This window comes from Coregonus clupeaformis, chromosome 30, assembly GCF_020615455.1.
Source record: "Coregonus clupeaformis isolate EN_2021a chromosome 30, ASM2061545v1, whole genome shotgun sequence".
Taxonomy (NCBI): domain Eukaryota; kingdom Metazoa; phylum Chordata; class Actinopteri; order Salmoniformes; family Salmonidae; genus Coregonus; species Coregonus clupeaformis.
In genome coordinates this window covers 53,599,895-53,622,692 of record NC_059221.1, presented here as the reverse complement: position 1 = coordinate 53,622,692, position 22,798 = coordinate 53,599,895, and the positions used below count along the sequence as shown (strand labels likewise).

At 42.9% G+C, this 22,798-nt stretch overlaps 2 protein-coding genes across 3 annotated transcripts; both read right to left on the bottom strand.

Moving 5' to 3' along the window:
* Positions 1 to 2,583: 2,583 nt before the first annotated feature.
* On the bottom strand, positions 2,584 to 7,934 carry LOC121533157 (beta-2-glycoprotein 1-like). Of its 2 annotated transcripts, XM_045209676.1 has the most exons (8): positions 7,744 to 7,932; positions 7,079 to 7,255; positions 6,557 to 6,653; positions 6,264 to 6,340; positions 4,286 to 4,474; positions 3,329 to 3,508; positions 2,928 to 3,125; positions 2,584 to 2,818 (listed from the first exon to the last, which is right to left on the bottom strand). In XM_045209676.1, the coding sequence occupies exons 1-8, from the start codon at positions 7,811 to 7,813 to the stop codon at positions 2,754 to 2,756; spliced, it is 1,053 nt and encodes a 350-aa protein (XP_045065611.1). In that variant the 5' UTR covers positions 7,814 to 7,932; the 3' UTR covers positions 2,584 to 2,753. The 2 variants fall into 2 exon arrangements, with proteins under 2 accessions (XP_045065611.1, XP_045065612.1); XM_045209677.1 differs by lacking the exon at positions 4,286 to 4,474 and having other exon boundaries at positions 7,744 to 7,934.
* Positions 7,935 to 8,751: 817 nt separating this feature from the next.
* Positions 8,752 to 21,659, bottom strand: LOC123481331 (beta-2-glycoprotein 1-like). The gene is made up of 8 exons (XM_045209675.1): positions 21,569 to 21,659; positions 19,638 to 19,817; positions 19,253 to 19,343; positions 19,096 to 19,172; positions 18,799 to 18,990; positions 15,996 to 16,175; positions 9,178 to 9,375; positions 8,752 to 8,884 (listed from the first exon to the last, which is right to left on the bottom strand). The coding sequence occupies exons 1-8, from the start codon at positions 21,630 to 21,632 to the stop codon at positions 8,802 to 8,804; spliced, it is 1,065 nt and encodes a 354-aa protein (XP_045065610.1). The 5' UTR covers positions 21,633 to 21,659; the 3' UTR covers positions 8,752 to 8,801.
* Positions 21,660 to 22,798: the final 1,139 nt, after the last annotated feature.

Sequence of the window (22,798 nt, the reverse complement as noted above, 5' to 3'; positions counted from 1 at the left end):
ATGAGGCCAACCATCTGACCTGAGAGGAGGACTGTTTGGTTTTGAAAAAAGATCATCACTCTGTCTAACCCATCCTGATGGCACTACCTCAGGTTGGCCACTAGCTGGCGTGAGTGGACAGCTTGAGGCAACTGGTGGTTATGCAGACATGAGTTCATGCATTTTTCTGTGTTTTTCAGAATGTCATCAGTTAGGGGTTTCCCTTATGATGTTGCAATATGTCCATTATGTGTGGTCACAAATCTTTCGTGGGTGGAATTGGGAAAAACTAATTCTGGGAACTCACCAACGCAAAATCCTAAAATTCACCTTGAAAAAGCGGTCAAAGTTATTTATCTTTTGGAACTCCATTCACAGATGTTCCTCCTATTTCCACCCATAACCATTGTGTGTGATTAACCATAGCCAGTAGATGCATCTGTCATATTGTGTCTGTCAACCTAGATGAGCCATAGACAAAGAGGGGAGCTTTAATGAATGTCTGGGAGAGAACAGATGCTGTTCTGTCCACCAATTAGGGCTGCTTAGATTGGTGGCCTTCGAAGTGGGCTGGACTCCATGTCCCAGCATGCTCTATGGCAGAGCCTAGACCAGAGGTGGAGGACAGGAGGCCTCCTGAGGTAATCCATCACCACACCTCAGAATACAGATTAGAATGGGATGAGATTCTATTTCTCTGATCATTTCAATCTAACACCAACCACTCTTCCACCATCTCTTCTCCATTATTTCGCTTATAGCTTCCTATAGAAATCATATTGCTAGCTGGGTTGGATTCAATCAGCAATTCAAACTACAGGAGCCTGTTCATCTCTCCTGTATCTTGCTCTCCAACCCAACACTGGGCATTTGTGCTTCCCAGGAAGGTGTACTATAGCTCACCATCTAGACTAGTGGCCATGTACTGTATTAAACAAACAATTCATATCAACTCTCACATAAAGCACATTCTAATACATAAAACATAAATTCTTGTTTCTCCATCACCTCAAATAACTCCAAGCATATTATCTGAATTTGCTTCGCATTACTGCTAATGATACTAACGATGGGAAGATACTGGTCTTCAACCATGAAACAACCATGAAACAACTACTACTACAATCTACTTTCCTTAGGACACAACTCATCTCACTTGGATCGATTTTTGCCACGGAGGAGAGTTCTCTGAACTTCTCGGTTTTTATTAAATGAGAGGGCTACTGAGAGAGGGGACGAGAGAGAGAAAAGGGGGATAGAAAGCGAGAGAGCAAACAAGTGACAGCGAACAAGAGAGATAGAGAGAGAGACAGAGAGAGAAAGCGAAAGACGGGAACGAGACAAAGACAAGAGTCAGAAAACACATTTCAAAGAGGCGCCAAACAGCCTGCATGTGAAATCGGATAGGAACTAATAAAGTGCATCTCTTCACAACAATAAATAATGCATCAAGAGGAAACATCATGAAACACGGAGACGTGTTTCATCCTCAGAAAGAGGGAGAAAAGGGTTTATTAACGGACGTCAGTGCATTGCATTCATGTCATGGAGGAGCGCTCGTACCAGGCCTCATTTAAAGTCAATATCTAAAGAACTTCTCCGCAAATTTGCCGACATTTGGTCCAGATGAATATTGTGTGAAATAAGTTGAATACATTTGTGTGAAAGAGTTAGTGTCGGGCTATAGTTGGTTGGTGAACATGATGTCAAAATGCTGTCGCGTTTGGAAGTGTTCTGAAAACTGTTCAAGTACGATCCTGGCACGTCCTGAGGCAATGAAGAAATGTATTTTGTATCTCTTTTCTCTTTCTATGGTGAGATACGTAAACAGAAACAAATTGTTTGTCTGAAGGACTCTTACAATACCAATCCTCTCTCTCTCTCTCTTTTCTCTTTCTATGGTGAGATACGTAAACAGAAACAAATTGTTTGTCTGAAGGACTCTTACAATACCAATTCTCTCTCTCTCTCTCTCTCTCTCTCTCTCTCTCTCTCTCTCTCTCTCTCTCTCTCTCTCTCTCCCTCCAGTAACCACTGTAAACCCTTGCGACTCCACCTACAGTCGGCCTCTGCAGTTCTTTCATGTCCTGCCTCGCTGCCCCAGTGGGGAAGGAGAGTCAGTTCTCATGACTCAGTACAATCAACCGGCCGCCCCCGCGGGGGGGGGAATAGTTTGAATACCAGCTGACGGCCAAAGACAGAGGATTAAACCCACCGCATAGCGAGTAGACATGCAAAGCGATTTGGGTTACCGGGATGGGGTTGTGCTGTGGCCGGCTTGCAGTCGACTGTATGGTTATGATATGAATCACTGGATAGGAGGGTTGAGATCTGTTTTGTAGTAGAAATGTATTATTCTGGGAGCTGACTTGTCAGCCGATGTATTGTATGTTGACAGTGTGTGCCTGTGGTGTAGCAATGAGTTTGGTGTGTTTTGAGTGTGTGTGTGCGTGCATGTTTGAGTTTTTCCTGACCACTTGACCTGACAGAGTATCTTTACAGCTGTACAACACTGACATCATGTGACATAATTTGTAAATTGAGCTTATACTGTTATTTTGCAAGTATTGGGTAAGATGTAGGGTCAAATCATCAACAAAGATACAAGCAAACAGTATATTTTATTCATCATAAAATGAGTTCTCTACAGATAAATTATTCAGAAGAATAAATGGATAGCATTACATAGAAATACACATGGTTTTATTGACATTTAAATTCACAGGCAATCAATGTTCTTGGTCTCAATTTGCTTTGTCATGCACAGTTGAGTTTCAGCACTGGGCTATCTCAGATGGCAGGGAATCATAGTTCAATGTATATGTCACATCACTTGGTTCTAGAAAGAAAAACACACACACATCATTAAGACTTGATGGTAATGTTATTGTTTGTTTTTTATATTGAAAATAGCCAACAAGGAAAAAACGCTTGTGCTCTAGTCTCACCTTCAAAGCATTCGGGGATCTTGAGTTTTCCATCGATGCACTGGGTTGACACTGCATAGCCACACTTCTTCTCCTTGTTCATACAGTAGACCAAGATGACGTCCGCATGCGAGATTTTATTGGGCTCGAAATCCTTTATCCAAAATTTCCTTCCATTGTAAAGGATGCGTCCTCTTTTAATACCTACCTTGCATGGAGCTGTGGAACAAAGAGTGAAATTATGATAAATAATTATAATATTGCCTCAGGGAGCTAGGTGGAAATTACTATTTAGAATTTCAAAAACAGCAACATTGAGCTATTCAAAAACACTGATTTGATAGGTAACCAAATAAGTTTGGTTAAACAATGTAATAAAACAAAACAAAAATACAAAATTGTCACAAAATTGGTGGTCCTACCCCTGCAAACTGGCTTTATTGACCAATCCCCTGTTTTGAGACATTCGATCTCCACAGGCCCATCCAGGACATAGTCTATATTACATCCATATCTGACAGTCTCCTTGAAGCCATGCTCCCTCTTATCATTAATAGTCATGTAGCCGTTGTTGATGCCTGTTGGAGCTGAACAGGTCACCACTGGAAACAAAGAGAGGTCAGTCAGGGTTAGTGTGTGTTCAGAATACCACCTTCACTTCATCCACAAGCAAATCCCTTTTCGTAACTTTAATTTCCTCAGAGGTATCACAAACATATCTGGCCAAAGCTAAAACTAACAAATGGTTACACTAATAATAACCGATAACCCCTCAGTTTACAAAAGTTCAAGATGAAAGTTATGAATTGCACCTTTTACGGAGGACTAAGGTGACGTGAAGTGTTCAGCAATAAAAATAAATATGTTTTATTGTCACATATTCCGGATAGATGCAGTGAAATGTGTTGTTTTACAGGGTCAGCCATAGTAGTACGGCGCCCCTGGAGCAAATAAGGGTTAAGTGCCTTGCTCAAGGGCACATCAACTGATTTTTTCACCTAGCTTGGGTATTCGAACAAGCAACCTTTTGGTTACTGGCCCAACGTTCTAACCCAGGGTTGGGCAACTGGCGGCCCAAGTACCAATTTTCTATTAATTTTTTATAATAATAAATAACCTTTATTTTTTTTTTGGGGGGGGCGGACTCATTGGGGTCTCAGCTTACTGTTGAGAGTTAGAATAATAGAATGCACAAGGTGCAATTTCTAAATTTGGTTGTGCATCTGCAGTCACTCAATTCGCCCATGTCAGCTAAATTATTATTATTTTTTTGGGGGGGGGCCCCCAACCCCATCAAAGTTGCCCATCCCTGCTCTAGGCTACCTGCCGCCCTAGCAATACAACAGATCAGAGCCTTTGACTGATAATACTGTACCTACATTTACATTCTGGTGGCTCAGTCCAGTTTCCGTTAGTGCTGCACCATCCCCTCTCATTGCCTATGAGGGCAAGTGGAGGGATACACTCGTAGGTCCCCCCAAAACCAAACACAGTCGTGTTGCCTGTGAACTTTCTGTCGTAGACTATTTTCCCATATTTCGGTATTGGAGGAAGACCACATGTCACCGCTAACAGGGGGAGAGATTTTATTCACATGCTAATTATTCAAGCACATTTTATCGAAATACGTGATATTCTCTATATTTTTTGCGTCAACAGAGGTTTGGACACACCTACTCATTCAAGGGGTTATTATTTTTACTATTTTCTACATTGTAGAATAATTGTGAAGACATAAAAACTATGAAATAACACATATGGAATCATGTAGTAACCAAAAAAGTGTTAAACAAATATATTTGAGATTTGAGATTCTTCAAAGTAGCCACCCTTTGCCTTGATTACAGCTTTGCACACTCTTGGCATTCTCTCAACCAGCTTCATGAGGTAGTCACCTGCATTGCATTTCAATTAACAGGTGTGCCTTGTTAAAAGTTAATTTGTGGAATTTGAGCCAATCAGTTGTGTTGTGACAAGGCAGGGGTGGTATACAGAAGATAGCCATATTTGGTATATATACAAAATTAGAAGAACTTTTAAAGTTTCTTCAAGTGCAGTCGCAAAAACCATCAAGAGCTATGATGAAATTGGCTCTCATGAGGACCGCCACAGGAAAGGAAGACCCAGAGTTACCTCTGCTGCAGAGGATAAGTTCATTAGAGTTAACTGCACCTCAGATTGCAGCCCAAATAAATGCTTCACAGAGTTCAAGTAACAGACACATCTCAACATCAACTGTTCAGAGGAGACTGCGTGAATCAGGCCTTCATGGTCAAATTGCTGCAAAAAAAAACACTACTAAAGGACACAAATAAGAAGAAGAGACTTGCTTGGGCCAATAAACACGAGCAATGGACATTAGACCGGTGGAAATCTGTCCTTTGGTCTGATGAATCCAAATATGAGATTTTTGGTTCCAACTGACGTGGCTTTGTGAGACGCAGAGTAGGTGAACAGATGATCTCCGCATGTGTGGTTCCCACCGTGAAGCATGGAGGAGGAGGTGTGATGGTGTGGGGGTGCTTTGCTGCTGACACTATCAGTGATTTATTTAGAATTCACAGCATACTTAACCAGCATGGCTACCACAGCATTCTGCAGTGATACGCAATCCCATCTGGTTTGCGCTTAGCGGGACTATCATTTGTTTTTCAACAGATCAATGACCCAAAACACACCTCCAGGCTGTGTAAGGGCTATTTGACCAAGAAGGAGAGTGATGGAGTGCTGCATCAGATGACCTGGCCTCCACAATCCCCCGACCTCAACCTAATTGAGATGGTTTGGGATGAGTTGGACTGCAGAGTGAAGGAAAAGCAGTCAACAAGTGCTCAGCATATGTGGGAACGCCTTCAAGACTGTTGGAAAAGCATTCCTCATGAAGCTGGTTGAGAGAATACCAAGAGTGTGCAAAGCTGTCATCAAGGCAAAGGGTGGATAATTTGAAGAATCTAAAATCAAAAGTATATTTTGATTTGTTTAACACTTTTTTGGTTATTACATGATTCCATATGTGTTATTTCATAGTTTTGATGTCTTCACTATTATTCTACAATGTAGAAAATAGTAAAAATAAAGAAAAACCCTTGAATGAGTAGGTGTGTCCAAACTTTTGACTGGTATTGTATGAATATGAATAATATAGCCTACAGTAAAGCTTTTGTTCAAATCTCAGTTTTACACATTGTAGAATGCTCTTTACAATTACAGCAATAAGGCCACATTTACAATGTGCATATAGATTTGTAATGTATGCATTATCAATGTGAGCTTGTATGCATTATTAATGTGAGAGAATGTTTCATTACTGTTAAGTGCTAGAGTAGTTATTTATTTCAGTATAAGGCAGAAACTTACCTGTACACTTCGGTGGTGGCTCACTCCATTGTCCGTCATCCAAGCACTCAATCGTACTGGCTCCTTGCAGGGTATACCTGTAGACCACAATCCCATTACCGTAATCTGTCAAATAATAACACAAAAACATCAAGTAGCCACTATATTAGGTGTATGGGTATACAGTGATTTCAACTTTTACCTACTTTACATTTCTTTGATACAATAACATGTTATAGACTTTGACAGCACAGAGAGGTGACCAGTCGTCAATGAGACACTAAAATTGAATTTGTAAATGGTATTCCCTATACCCCTCATGGCAGGTGTAGTTGATGGTACTCTGGTAGACAATGTCCACAAACTCCATGTCTCCATGGTCTAGTGCTTCTGGGAAAGAGCAACTCTTTGCTGCATCAGAAGTTAAAAAAAGATTCAGTCAGCATTGCTCAACAGTTCCATCAATATGAGTGTCAACTGATAATACTTGTAATATACTGAGTATCAACTGATAATTATTGTAATATTTTGTGTATCAACTGATAATACTTGCAATATACTGAGTATCAACTGATAATACTTGCAATTTACTGAGTATCAACTGATAATACTTGTAATATACTGAGTATCAACTGATAATACATGGAATATACTAAGTATCAACTGATAATATTTGCAATATACTGACTATAAACTGATACTACTTGCAATAAAGTGTGTATCAACTATTAATACATGGAATGTTTTTTGAGTATCAACTGACAATGCAAGAGTATCAAATGATGATACATGAACAGTAATACTGTTTTCGGTCAAACTTTATAACAGCAACCTACTTGAGCACTTGAGTCTAGACTTGGACCAGTCTCCGCTAGCAGTGCAGATGATTGTGCGAGAGCCTGAGGTGGGTGTATATCCTCGTTTACACTGCAGCGCCACCTCGTCTCCGGGGGAGTACACCCTCTGGAGCCCCTCCAGTTCCATACCTTCAATCAGGGGCGGGCGGCCACATTCTGAGGGGGCAGACATGCAAGGGGACAGGTCAATGAGACGCGCATGCACACACACACACACACACACACAGAAAAAAAAAACATGGACACACAGATTAACCAAAGAACTCCCCAGACATGCGGTCGACATGTTACTGATAGTCTAGTGATAGTTTGTTGAGCATAAAGGTAGGTGGACTTTTAAAATAAAGTGTATTTTTCGCTTCAGTTTACAGTAACAAAGTATTCGTCAACATAACACAAGCCCATTTGTCTAAACACACTCTGACAACATGTTCACTGAGAGTACTTAGGAATATTGAACAGCATACAGCACAGAAACACAAAAGTCTTCTAAATCAATAGGCCAAAACACTGGGACATATAATGAACAAAAATATAAACGCAACATGTAAAGTGTTTACTGTAACTCAGTAAAATCGTTGAAATTGTTGCATGTTGCGTTTATATTTTTTTCAGTGTAGATACCATAATAATAGATGCTGTACCTTTCTTGGATGTCACTGGTGTATACAAGGCAAGCAGACAGATCAGCAGCAAAGCCAGACTTGGGGCCATCGTCTGTGGTGTGGAGAGAGCGTCTCTCCTCTCTGGTTTCAAGGGTAGAAATCAGAACGTCGTTGGAACTCCCAACTTTTTGTGTTACTCAAGGTAAACAGATAAGGGTCGATGACAACGCAGAAAAAGGCAATCACTGTCTCTTTTAGTCTGTTTCGTAATTTACCGTAAAACACTAGACCTTTGTGAATCTTACTAGTTATTTGGCAGGATTCCCCCTGTTGCCCCGCCCCCATTCCTAGTACACATCAACATCACCAGTTCTCTGTAACTCTTCACCAAATCATCGTTGCAAAATAGAATGTGCCTTCAATCCATTTGTGTGGTACAATAAAGTTGACTGAAACCATTCTAGCACTATAACATTGATGCGGCTAGATGATGCAGTGTTGTAGATCTACATATGCAGACCTACTACTATGAATCTTTGTGTGATTTTATCTGTTAACAGTAGGGAATGCATTTGTAATGTCATACAGTTTGTGTTTGTTGTTCTTGTTGCAAAATTGCAAGAGTTCAATCAGAAATCGAGTTCAAGTCAAAACAAAGGTATGTTTACTCTTAGTTAAAAAGTAACTTATTTTTCTCTCTCAAAACTGCAGAGCCCTTTGTGAATGAGCAGAACTTCCAAATACTGTAATCCTATACTGACATCTAGTGTTGTTTTCAGGTAACATTTACATTTTACATTTTAGTCATTTAGCAGATGCTCTTATCCAGAGCGATTTACAGTTAGTGAGTGCATACATTTTCATACTGGCCCCCCGTGGGAAACAAACCCACAACCCTGGCGTTGCAAGCGCCATGCTCTACCAACTGAGCTACAACTGAGTAACATGTACTATACTTTACAGGCAATCAAATTCAGGCTCATTCAAGTTATGGATACAATCAACAGGTTATTAGCAAAAGCAATGCTGGATTATTTGGACACAAAGTCATATTTGTTTGTAATTTATTTGCTCTATTTTTCCTCTTCGTATTGTGTTTATTTTGTTAGGTCAGCAGGACACATCGCAATCTCAGATGGAAGTGATTTGGGCTTGAGGGTGTACTCCATCTTGCCTGGTTCTATGAGAAAGACAGACACACAAACACATTTGGCATTTTAGTTGTGAGAATATTAAGGACTCAACTAAACAGTGTTTGGGAAGCTTTTAAAATGTGATGGCAGCAACCACAACACATTTTACTCTGGGTCGTGTTCATTTGTCACCAAACGGAAGAAAATGGACTGAAACATGGAGAGACTGCCAACACTTGTTCAATAAGAAACACTCATTTTCGATTTACGTAGTAAAACATTTAAAAACATGCATGCCATAATGAACGTGACCATGTTATTTTGGTACGACGGGCCTCACCTTTAAAGCATTCTGGGGTATTAAGTGTGCCGTCGATGCACTGACTTGCTACTGGAATGCCACACTTCAGCTCCTTGTTCAGACAGTAGAACACAACAGGCTCCCCGTGAAGGACTCTATTGGGTTTCAAATCCCCAATCCAGATCTTCTTGGCGTTGTATAAGATGCGACCTCTGTTGATGTTAACTTTACAGGGGGCTGCAGTAAAGCGAAGACAAGCAAAGCAACATGACTTTCAGTTTAGAATTGAATAGAATTGGAATAGAATGAAATGGAATAGAGTAAATCATGGAAATTCTTCATTTTCTTCTGTATCAGTACCCAACACACCACACCACATACACCACACATATAATAGGTTGGTCAGCCACACAGCAGTGCCCCCCCAGGAGACGTTTTGGGAATACAGTGCCTTGCTCAATGTCACAATGGCAGAATGCTCTCATTACGCAAACATTTCAGTCATCGAAGATGAAATCTAAATCACATGTAAGTCAACAAGCTGGTTCGATATACAGAAACACACAAGTGACATTCCCACAAGAGTAACAACAGTGCAACTTTTTCTATGACTCAATGGCTCGGGTGTGAAGTTTCCCCTATGTACAGCAGAGGAGGCTGGTGGGAGGCGCTCTAGGAGGACAGGCTCATTGTAATGGCTGGAATACACAGACAGACAAGGTGACGGACAATTCCTTCGACCAGACTGATTGGCTGACCGACTGATTGGCTGACCGACTGACTCGCTTCCGCATTGTCTCCGTGCTGCTGTGCTGTTTGCTGCTACTTGGCTACCTGCCAAACTATTCACGTTTTACTTTTAATAAACGTTTAATCAATCTCTGTGTTCAACAAATTTACCAACTTTTTAGTTTTGTCCTCACTCATCTTTTTTCGTTAAACTTTTCACCCCGGACGTTTTATCCCGAGACAGAAGAGTCATTTTCCTGTGCGTTTTTGCTGCCAACTTTACTTTATTTTCCTTTTTTCCATCGCAACTTTTTTTCCCTCATTCAACTTTTTCACTCCGGACGCTTTATCTGGACATGGTTCGTCAACATCTTCAACAGCCGAAGCTAAGTAGTAACATTAACATGATGTCTTCTAATTGCAGTCGCTGTACTCATAATATACAGGAGAACGATCGCCTTACGGCGAGAATAGCTGTGCTACAAGCCCAGCTTCAGACGCAATCGTTAGGCAAGGGTAATTTCAGTGTAGGAAAGGAAGAAACAGCGTCTGTGCCACCAGTAAGTACAGATAGTAACGTTAGTATAAATCCCCCCGCACAGTCCCCTGCAGCCGGACAACTTTCTCATGGCTTCTGGAGGGAAATACTGTTGGAATGATCAACCGGTGTCGCTCATTCAGCCGACAGAAACTTTCAACCGGTTTTCCCCATTATGTAGCGAGTCGGAGTCTGAGTCTGAGTCTTCTCTTGTCTCTACTCCTCCCGTTACGGGGTCTGAGACGCCGAAGGCTCCCACCATTAGCTCTGACAAATTGAAAACCCTAGTCATTGGCGACTCCATTACCCGCAGTATTAGACTTAAAACGAATCACCCAGCGATCATACACTGTTTACCAGGGGGCAGGGCTACCGACGTTAAGGCTAATCTAAAGATGGTGCTGGCTAAAGCTGAAACTGGCGAGTGTAGAGAGTATAGAGATATTGTTATCCACGTCGGCACCAACGATGTTAGGATGAAACAGTCAGAGGTCACCAAGTGCAACATAGCTTCAGCGTGTAAATCAGCTAGAAAGATGTGTCGGCATCGAGTAATTGTCTCTGGCCCCCTCCCAGTTAGGGGGAGTGACGAGCTCTACAGCAGAGTCTCAGCACTCAATCGCTGGTTGAAAACTGTTTTCTGCCCCTCCCAAAAGATAGAATTTGTAGATAATTGGCCCTCTTTCTGGGACTCACCCACAAACAGGACCAAGCCTGACCTGCTGATGAGGGACAGACTCCATCCTAGCTGGAGGGGTGCTCTCATCTTATCTACCAACATAGATAGGGCTCTAACTCCTCTAGCCCCACAGTGAAATAGGGTGCAGGCCAGGCAGCAGGCTGTTAGCCAACCTGCCAGCTTAGTGGAGTCTGCCAATAGCACAGTCAGTGTAGTCAGCTCAGCCATACCCATTGAGACTGTGTCTGTGCCTCGACCTAGGTTGGGCAAAACTAAACATGGCGGTGTTCACCTTAGCAATCTTATTAGGATAAAGACCTCCTCCATTCCTGCCATTATTGAAAGAGATCGTGATACCTCACATCTCAAAATAGGGTTACTTAATGTTAGATCCCTCACTTCAAAGGCAGTCATAGTCAATGAACTAATCACTGATCATAATCTTGATGTGATTGGCCTGACTGAAACATGGCTTAAGCCTGATGAATTTGCTGTGTTAAATGAGGCCTCACCTCCTGGTTACACTAGTGACCATATTCCCCGTGCATCCCGCAAAGGCGGAGGTGTTGCTAACATTTACGATAGCAAATTTCAATTTACAAAAAAAAAATGGCGTTTTCGTCTTTTGAGCTTCTAGTCATGAAATCTATGCAGCCTACTCAATCACTTTTTTATAGCTACTGTTTACAGGCCTCCTGGGCCATATACAGCGTTCCTCTCTGAGTTTCCTGAATTCCTATCAGACCTTGTAGTCATAGCAGATCATATTCTAATTTTTGGTGATTTTAATATTCACATGGAGAAGTCCACAGACCCACTCCAAAAGTCTTTCGGAGCCATCATCGACTCAGTGGGTTTTGTCCAACATGTCTCTGGACCTACTCACTGCCACAGTCATACTCTGGACCTAGTTTTGTCCCATGGAATAAATGTTGTAGATCTTAATGTTTTTCCACAAAATCCTGGACTATCGGACCACCATTTTATTACGTTTGCAATCGCAACAAATAATCTGCTCAGACCCCAACCAAGGAGCATCAAAAGTCGTGCTATAAATTCTCAGACAACACAAAAATTCCTTGATGCCCTTCCAGACTCCTTCTGCCTACCCAAGGACGTCAGAGGACAAAAATCAGTTAACCACTTAACTGAGGAACTCAATTTAACCTTGCGCAATACCCTAGATGCAGTTGCACCCCTAAAAACGAAAAACATTTGTCATAAGAAACTAGCTCCCTGGTATACAGAAAATACCCGAGCTTTGAAGCAAGCTTCCAGGAAATTGGAACGGAAATGGCGCCACACCAAACTGGATGTCTTCCGACTAGCTTGGAAAGACAGTACCGTGCAGTACCGAAGAGCCCTCACTGCTGCTCGATCATCCTACTTTTCCAACTTAATCGAGGAAAATAAGAACAATCCAAAATTTCTTTTGATACTGTTGCAAAGCTAACTAAAAAGCAGCATTCCCCAAGAGAGGATGGCTTTCACTTCAGCAGTAATAAATTCATGAACTTCTTTGAGGAAAAGATCGTGACCATTAGAAAGCAAATTACGGACTCCTCTTTGAATCTGCGTATTCCTCCAGGGCTTAGCTGTCCTGGATCTGCACAGCTCTGCGAGGGCCTGGGATCGGGAGAGACACTTAAGTGTTTTAGTACTATATCTCTTGACACAATGATGAAAATAATCATGGCCTCTAAACCTTCAAGCTGCATACTGGATCCTATTCCTACTAAACTGCTGAAGGAGCTGCTTCCTGTGCTTGGCCCTCCTATGTTGAACATAATAAACAGCTCTCTATCCACCGGATGTGTACCAAACTCACTAAAAGTGGCAGTGATAAAGCCTCTCTTGAAAAAGCCAAACCTTGACCCGGAAAATATAAAAAACTATCGGCCTATATCGAATCTTCCATTCCTCTCAAAAATTTTTGAAAAAGCTGTTGCGCAGCAACTCACTGCCTTTCTGAAGACAAACAATGTATACGAAATGCTTCAGTCTGGTTTTAGACCCCATCATAGCACTGAGACTGCACTTGTGAAGGTGGTAAATGACCTTTTAATGGCGTCAGACCGAGGCTCTGCATCTGTCCTCGTGCTACTAGACCTTAGTGCTGCCTTTGACACCATCGATCACCACATTCTTTTGGAGAGACTGGAAACCCAAATTGGTCTACACGGACAAGTTCTGGCCTGGTTTAGATCTTACCTGTCGGAAAGATATCAGTTTGTCTCTGTGAATGGTCTGTCCTCCGACAAATCAACTGTACATTTCGGTGTTCCTCAAGGTTCCGTTTAGGACCACTATTGTTTTCACTATATATTTTACCTCTTGGGGATGTTATTCGAAAACATAATGTTAACTTTCACTGCTATGCGGATGACACACAGCTGTACATTTCAATGAAACATGGTGAAGCCCCAAAATTGCCCTCGCTAGAAGCCTGTGTTTCAGACATAAGGAAGTGGATGGCTGAAAACTTTCTACTTTTAAACTCGGACAAAACAGAGATGCTTGTTCTAGGTCCCAAGAAACAAAGAGATCTTCTGTTAAATCTGACAATTAATCTTGATGGTTGTAAAGTCGTCTCAAATAAAACTGTGAAGGACCTCGGCGTTACTCTTGACCCTGATCTCTCTTTTGACGAACATATCAAGACTGTTTCAAGGACAGCTTTTTTCCATCTACGTAACATTGCAAAAATCAGAAATTTTCTGTCCAAAAATGATGCAGAAAAATTAATCCATGCATTTGTTACTTCTAGGTTAGACTACTGCAATGCTCTACTTTCCGGCTACCCGGATAAAGCACTAAATAAACTTCAGTTAGTGCTAAATACGGCTGCTAGAATCCTGACTAGAACCAAGAAATTTGATCATATTACTCCAGTGCTAGCTTCCCTACACTGGCTTCCTGTTAAGGCAAGGGCTGATTTCAAGGTTTTACTGTTAACCTATAAAGCGTTACATGGGCTTGCTCCTACCTATCTTTCCGAGTTGGTCCTGCCGTACATACCAATACGTACGCTACGGTCACAAGACGCAGGCCTCCTAATTGTCCCTAGAATTTCTAAGCAAACAGCGGGAGGCAGGGCTTTCTCCTATAGATCTCCATTTCTATGGAACAGTCTGCCTACCCATGTGAGAGACGCAGACTCGGTCTCAACCTTTAAGTCTTTACTGAAGACTTATCTCTTCAGTAGGTCATATGATTGAGTGTAGTCTGGCCCAGGAGTGTGAAGGTGAACGGAAAGGCTCTGGAGCAACGAACAGCCCTTGCTGTCTCTGCCGGGCCGGTTCCCCTCTCTCCACTGGGGTTCTCTGCCTCTAACCCTGTTACAGGGGCTGAGTCACTGGCTTGCTGGTGCTCTTTCATGCCGTCCCTAGGAGGGGGTGCGTCACTTGAGTGGGTTGAGTTACTGACGTGATCTTCCTGTCTGGGTTGGCGCCCCCCTTGGTTTGTGCTGTGGTGGAGACCTCTGTGGGCTATACTCGGCCTTGTCTCAGGATTGTAAGTTGGTGGTTGAGGATATCCCTCTGGTGGTGCGGGGGCTGTGCTTTGGCAGAGTGGGTGGGGTTATATCCTTCCTGTTTGGCCCTGTCCGGGGTTTCTTCGGATGGGGCCACAGTGTCTCCGGACCGCTCCTGTCTCAGCCTCCAGTATTTATGCTGCAGTAGTTTATGTGTCGGGGGGCTGGGGTTAGTTGGTTATACCTGGAGTACTTCTCCTGTCTTATCCAGTGTCCTGTGTGAATTTAAGTATGCTCTCTCTAATTCTCTCGTTCTCTCTTTCTCTCTGAGAACCTGAGCCCTAGGACCATACGTCAGGACTACCGGGCATGCTGACACCTTGCTGTCCCCAGTCCGCCTGGCCTTGCTGCTATTCCAGTTTCAACTGTTCTGCCTGCGGTTCACGAAACCCCTACCTGTCCCAGACCCGCTGTTTTCAACTCTTAATGATCGGCTATGAAAAGCCAACTGAGAGACCTGAGCCCTAGGACCATACGTCGGGACTACCGGCCGTGGTGACTCCTTGCTGTCCCCAGTCCGCCTGGCCTTGCTGCTATTCCAGTTTCAACTGTTCTGCCTGCGGTTATGGAACCCCTACCTGTCCCAGACCTGCTGTTTTCAACTCTTAATGATCGGCTATGAAAAGCCAACTGAGATTTATTCCTGATTATTATTTTTACATTTACATTTTACATTTTAGTCATTTAGCAGACGCTCTTATCCAGAGCGACTTACAGGAGCAATTAGGGTTAAGTGCCTTGCTCAAGGGCACATCGACAGATTTTTCACCTAGTCGGCTCGGGGATTAGAACCAGCGACCTTTCGATTACTGGCACAACGCTCTTAACCACTAAGCTACCTGCCACCCCACCACTTATGAACATTTTTGAACATCTTGGCATGGTTCTGTTATAATCTCCACCCGGCACAGCCAGAAGAGGACTGGCCACCCCTCATAGCCTGGTTCCTCTCTAGGTTTCTTCCTAGGTTTTGGCCTTTCTAGGGAGTTTTTCCTAGCCACCGTGCTTCTACACCTGCATTACTAGCTGTTTGGGGTTTTAGGCTGGGTTTCTGTACAGCACTTCGAGATATTAGCTGATGTAAGAAGGGCTATATAAAATAAAATTGATTGATTGATTGAATGGAATAAATGGAACAGAGTCAAACATGTGCTTTCCATATTTTTGATGCGTTTGATACCGTTCCATTTATACTATTCCAGCCATTACAATGAGGCCGTCCTCCTATAGCTCCTCCCACCAGCCTCCTCTGATGTACAGATCTAGGGTCAGCTTCCCCTCCCCCAATCCTAACCTTAACCATTAGTGGGGGAAATACAAAACTGACCGAAGATCAGCGTCTAGGGGCAACTTCACCCTACACTGACTCATTGACTCACCTCTACAAACGGGCAAAGTGGACCAGTTGCCTGTATTCTGACACTGTATTTCCTCAGAGCCGTCCAGAACGTAGTGTTCCTGGCACTGGTACTTGACCTTCTCCTTGTAGCCAGCCTCCCTCATCACAGCAAAGGTGATGATGCCGTGGTCTATCGTTGGTGGGATGGAGCAACTCACCTCTGCAACAGGTCAGAAAAGTAATGGGCTAGTGAAAGTGTATTAACAATGTAATAACCTATTTCAAGTAATATTGTCAGGGTTAGTCTACATTATTGAAATCATTTTTAAGGTGTAAACAGAGGAAGACAGGATTATGCAAACTGATCAATTATCATCGTTTGGAGTGGATGAACAGTTAGCGATAACCATTTTAGAGAATCATCATCAGGGCCGGCTCCAGGCATAAGCGACATAAGCAGTTCCCATATCGCAAGGGGCCCCCATTTTATTTTATTTGTATTTATTTTTTACATTGTAGAATAATAGTGAAGACATCAAAACTATGAAATAACACCTATGGAATCACGTAGCAACCAAAAAAGTGTTAAAAAAATCAAAATATATCTGGTTTGGGCTTAGTGGGACTATCATTTGTTTTCCAACAGGACAATGACCCAACACACCTCCAGGCTGTGTAAGGGCTATTTTACCAAGAAGGAGAGTGATGGAGTGCTGCATCAGATGACCTGGCCTCCACAATCCCCCGACCTCAACCCAATTGAGATGGTTCGGGATGAGGTGGACCGCAGAGTGAAGGAAAAGCAGCCAACAAGTCCCCAGCATGTGTGGGAACTCCTTCCTTCAAGACTTTTGGAAAAGCATTCCAGGTGAAGCTGGTTGAGAGAATGCCAAGAGTGCGCAAAGCTGTCATCAAGGCAAAGAGTGGCTATTTGAAGAATCTCAAATATAAAATATATTTTGATTTGTTTAACACTTTTTTGGTTGCTACGTGATTCCATATGTGTTATTTCATAGTTTTGATGTCTTCACTATTATTCTACAATGTAAAATTTTTTAAAAATAAAGAAAAACCCTTGAATGAGTAGGTGTGTCCAAACTTTTGACTGGTAGTGCATGTAATAATGTGCCCCAAAAGATCATTGATAATTTATCAGTGGTTCAACCAGAAATAACTTTTCAACCAATTACCTGTGTTCATGATGGAACAGACAATTTTTGCTTGTGCTGCCACTGTCTGCACCTACAGTGGGGAAAAAAAAGTATTTAGTCAGCCACCAATTGTGCAAGTTCTCCCACTTAAAAAGATGAGAGAGGCCTGTAATTTTCATCATAGGTACACGTCAACTATGACAGACAAATTAAGAAAAAAAAATCCAGAAAATCACACTGTAGGATTTTTAATGAATTTATTTGCAGATTATGGTGGAAAATAAGTATTTGGTCACCTACAAACAAGCAAGATTTCTGGCTCTCACAGACCTGTAACTTCTTCTTTAAGAGGCTCCTCTGTCCTCCACTCGTTACCTGTATTAATAGCACCCGTTTGAACTTGTTATCAGTATAAAAGACACCTGTCCACAACCTCAAACAGTCACACTCCAAACTCCACTATGGCCAAGACCAAAGAGCTGTCAAAGGACACCAGAAACAAAATTGTAGACCTGCACCAGGCTGGGAAGACTGAATCTGCAATAGGTGAGCAGCTTGGTTTGAAGAAATCAACTGTGGGAGCAATTATTAGGAAATGGAAGACATACAAGTCCACTGATAATCTCCCTCGATCTGGGGCTCCACGCAAGATCTCACCCCGTGGGGTCAAAATGATCACAAGAACGGTGAGCAAAAATCCCAGAACCACACAGGGGGACCTAGTGAATGACCTGCAGAGAGCTGGGACCAAAGTAACAAAGCCTACCATCAGTAACACACTACGCCGCCAGGGACTCAAATCCTGCAGTTCCAGACGTGTCCCCCTGCTTAAGCCAGTACATGTCCAGGCCCGTCTGAAGTTTGCTAGAGTGCATTTGGATGATCCAGAAGAGGATTGGGAGAATGTCATATGGTCAGATGAAACCAAAATAGAACTTTTTGGTAAAAACTCAACTCGTCGTGTTTGGAGGACAAAGAATGCTGAGTTGCATCCAAAGAACACCATACCTACTGTGAAGCATGGGGGTGTAAACATCATGCTTTGGGGCTGTTTTTTCTGCAAAGGGACCAGGACGACTGATCCGTGTAAAGGAAAGAATGAATGGGGCCATGTATCGTGAGATTTTGAGTGAAAACCTCCTTCCATCAGCAAGGGCATTGAAGATGAAACGTGGCTGGGTCTTTCAGCATGACAATGATCCCAAACACACTGCCCGGGCAACGAAGGAGTGGCTTCGTAAGAAGCATTTCAAGGTCCTGGAGTGGCCTAGCCAGTCTCCAGATCTCAACCCCATAGAAAATCTTTGAGGGAGTTGAAAGTCCGTGTTGCCCAGCGACAGCCCCAAAACATCACTGCTCTAGAGGAGATCTGCATGGAGGAATGGGCCAAAATAGTGTGTGAAAACCTTGTGAAGACTTACAGAAAACGTTTGACCTGTGTCATTGCCAACAAAGGGTATATAACAAAGTATTGAGAAACTTTTGTTATTGACCAAATACTTATTTTCCACCATAATTTGCAAATAAAATCATAAAAAATCCTACAATGTGATTTTCTGGATTTTTTTTTCTCATTTTGTCTGTCATAGTTGACCTGTACCTATGATGAAAATTAAAGGCCTCTCTCATCTTTTTAAGTGGGAGAACTTGCACAATTGGTGGCTGACTAAATACTTTTTTTCCCCACTGTACCCTTGCATACTGGTGGCTCAGTCACGTTTCCACTGGTCAGGCACGATCCTCTCTCGTTGCCAATGGGAGCTCTTGGCGGCAAACACTCATATGTCCAACTCTGTCCGTACCGGGTTTCATTGCCGGTGAACTTCTTATTGTCATAGACAATTTTACCATGCTTAGGTGCTTGAGGCAGAGCACAACTCACAGCTGCAGGGAAGAAATATTAAAAATAATTGAGACACTATATTTTCATATTTAGGCACAATGGAGAAAAGCAAGGTTACATTCCTGAGGTATGGTAAAGAGATATACCTTTACACATTGGTGGTGGTGCACTGAGGGTACCGTCGTGTAAACACACGCTCTCATTGGCTCCGATCATGACGTACCTGAAGAACACAAATTCTTATTGGTCTGAGATGCATAGTCAAAATGTAGTCAGAACTAAAACACACTGTATTTCCCTCACCCGTCATCACAGGTGTAGTTGAGTACACTCTTGAATGGCACGTCAATCATCCCTGGCTTTTGCATAGGCTTGGGGAGAGGGCACATCTTTGCTGTGTCAAAAATGTATAAGATTCATGTGGATATGTTGTAAAAATAAAATTAAAATAAATAGATCCCATATCCCTAGTCCCTTGCTAAAGTATGGACTGACCATGGTACTGTATAGGTTTTCCAGAAATCCCAGTTGGAAGATTCCTTGAATCAGGGGCTCATAAGCAGGAAATCTAGAATCCTCCAACCAGGATTTCTGGAAAATCCAATTATTTACCTGAATTTTTCTGACCATAGGTGGACTTATGCTTTACATTATATAATGGGTGTTTTGTGAATGGGGTGGAACTTACGAGAACACACAAGGTCCAGTTTGGTCCACTCTCCCGAGGCAGAGCAGGTGATCCTGGCTGTTCTGGCTTTCCCAGGTATGTATCCACGCTCACACGCCAGGGTCACCTCTTCTCCAATCTCATACACACGCTTTAGGCCCAGCGTATCTATACCGTCGGTCACGGGCGGACGGCCACATACTGAGGATAAATGGGAATATTGATAGACAAACAATGTTACCCTGTATATTATATAAAAACAAATATATGAAATACAGCTAAAGCATAGGTTACTGAGTCTTGTGAACCAACACTGTAATATACACTGCTCAAAAAAATAAAGGGAACACTTAAATAACACAATGTAACTCCAAGTCAATCACACTTCTGTGAAATCAAACTGTCCACTTAGGAAGCAACACTGATTGACAATACATTTCACATGCTGTTGTGCAAATGGAATAGACAACAGGTGGAAATTATAGGCAATTAGCAAGACACCCCCAATAAAGAAGTGGTTCTGCAGGTGGTGACCACAGACCACTTCTCAGTTCCTATGCTTCCTGGCTGATGTTTTGGTCACTTTTGAATGCTGGCGGTGCTTTCACTCTAGTGGTAGCATGAGACGGAGTCTACAACCCACACAAGTGGCTCAGGTAGTGCAGCTCATCCAGGATGGCACATCAATGCGAGCTGTGGCAAGAAGGTTTGCTGTGTCTGTCAGCGTAGTGTCCAGAGCATGGAGGCGCTACCAGGAGACAGGCCAGTACATCAGGAGACGTGGAGGAGGCCGTAGGAGGGCAACAACCCAGCAGCATGACCGCTACCTCCGCCTTTGTGCAAGGAGGAGCAGGAGGAGCACTGCCAGAGCCCTGCAAAATGACCTCCAGCAGGCCACAAATGTGCATGTGTCTGCTCAAACGGTCAGAAACAGACTCCATGAGGGTGGTATGAGGGCCCGACGTCCACTGGTGGGGGTTGTGCTTACAGCCCAACACCGTGCAGGATGTTTGGCATTTGCCAGAGAACACCAAGATTGGCAAATTCGCCACCGGCGCCCTGTGCTCTTCACAGATGAAAGCAGGTTCACACTGAGCACATGTGACAGACGTGACAGAGTCTGGAGACGCCGTGGAGAACGTTCTGCTGCCTGAAACATCCTCCAGCATGACCGGTTTGGCGGTGGGTCAGTCATGGTGTGGGGTGGCATTTCTTTGGGGGGCCGCACAGCCCTCCATGTGCTCGCCAGAGGTAGCCTGACTGCCATTAGGTACCAAGATGAGATCCTCAGATCCCTTGTGAGACCATATGCTGGTGCGGTTGGCCCTGGGTTCCTCCTAATGCAAGACAATGCTAGACCTCATGTGGCTGGAGTGTGTCAGCAGTTCCTGCAAGAGGAAGGCATTGATGCTATGGACTGGCCCGCCTGTTCCCCAGACCTGAATCCAATTGAGCACATCTGGGACATGTCTCGCTCCATCCACCAACGCCACGTTGCACCACAGACTGTCCAGGAGTTGGCGGATGCTTTAGTCCAGGTCTGGGAGGAGATCTCTCAGGAGACCATCCGCCACCTCATCAGGAGCATGCCCAGGCGTTGTAGGGAGGTCATACAGGCACATGGAGGCCACACACACTACTGAGCCTCATTTTGACTTGTTTTAAGGACATTACATCAAAGTTGGATCAGCCTGTAGTGTGGTTTTCCACTTTAATTTTGAGGGTGACTCCAAATCCAGACCTCCATGGGTTGATAAATTTGATTTCCATTGATAATTTTTGTGTGATTTTGTTGTCAGCACATTCAACTATGTAAAGAAAAACGTATTTAATAAGATTATTTCATTCATTCAGATCTAGGATGTGTTGTTTAAGTGTTCCCTTTATTTTTTTGAGCAGTGTATATTCTGTAATTGAAAAATATAGCATTAATCAAATAATTTGCACTGTACCTTTCTTGGATGTCACTGACAAGGCAAGCTGGCAGAGCAGCAGTAAAGCCAGGGTTGGGTTCATCTTCTGGGGGGTTGAGAGAGACTCTGTGTACGTTCTCCCAGCAGCGGACAGTGAAAAATGTAGATGGTCCGTTCAAAAACCCTGAAAGTCTGATCCAATCAGATCGGCTGAAATAGCCTTCCATTGATTTAACCCAAAGTTCAAAGCACATGCATATTTACTCTGAGTTGAAGGATAACTTTCACTCAGTACACTACACATACAGTGGGGAAAAAAAGTATTTAGTCAGCCACCAATTGTGCAAGTTCTCCCACTTAAAAAGATGAGAGAGGCCTGTAATTTTCATCATAGGTACACGTCAACTATGACAGACAAAATGAGAAGAAAAAAATCCAGAAAATCACATTGTAGGATTTTTAATTAATTTATTTGCAAATTATGGTGGAAAATAAGTATTTGGTCAATAACAAAAGTTTCTCAATAGTTTGTTATATACCCTTTGTTGGCAATGACACAGGTCAAACGTTTTCTGTAAGTCTTCACAAGGTTTTCACACACTGTTGCTGGTATTTTGGGGCTGTCGCTGGGCAACACGGACTTTCAACTCCCTCCAAAGATTTTCTATGGGGTTGAGATCTGGAGACTGGCTAGGCCACTCCAGGACCTTGAAATGCTTCTTACGAAGCCACTCCTTCATTGCCCGGGCGGTGTGTTTGGGATCATTGTCATGCTGAAAGACCCAGCCACGTTTCATCTTCAATGCCCTTGCTGATGGAAGGAGGTTTTGTACGTGTACAGTGGGGAAAAAAAGTATTTAGTCAGCCACCAATTGTGCAAGTTCTCCCACTTAAAAAGATGAGAGAGGCCTGTAATTTTCATCATAGGTACACGTCAACTATGACAGACAAATTGCGGAAAAAAATTCCTGAAAATCACATTGTAGGATTTTTTATGAATTTATTTGCAAATTATGGTGGAAAATAAGTATTTGGTCACCTACAAACAAGCAAGATTTCTGGCTCTCACAGACCTGTAACTTCTTCTTTAAGAGGCTCCTCTGTCCTCCACTCGTGACCTGTATTAATGGCACCTGTTTGAACTTGTTATCAGTATAAAAGACACCTGTCCACAACCTCAAACAGTCACACTCCAAACTCCACTATGGCCAAGACCAAAGAGCTGTCAAAGGACACCAGAAACAAAATTGTAGACCTGCACCAGGCTGG

Excerpts from the sequence above, each read along its gene's own strand:
- LOC121533157 (XM_045209676.1), bottom strand. The coding sequence starts at position 7,813 with ATGGCCCCAAGTCTGGCTTTGCTGCTGATCTGTCTGCTTGCCTTGTAT. Across the intron at positions 7,256-7,743 it reads ACCAGTGACATCCAAGAAAG|AATGTGGCCGCCCGCCCCTG; the intron begins GTACAGCATCTA and ends CTGCCCCCTCAG. Across the intron at positions 6,341-6,556 it reads AACTACACCTGCCATGAGGG|GTATACCCTGCAAGGAGCCA; the intron begins GTATAGGGAATA and ends TGTGGTCTACAG.
- LOC123481331 (XM_045209675.1), bottom strand. The coding sequence starts at position 21,632 with ATGAACCCAACCCTGGCTTTACTGCTGCTCTGCCAGCTTGCCTTGTCA. Across the intron at positions 19,818-21,568 it reads GTCAGTGACATCCAAGAAAG|TATGTGGCCGTCCGCCCGTG; the intron begins GTACAGTGCAAA and ends ATTTATCCTCAG. Across the intron at positions 8,885-9,177 it reads TACCCCAGAATGCTTTAAAG|AACCAGGCAAGATGGAGTAC; the intron begins GTGAGGCCCGTC and ends TCTTTCTCATAG.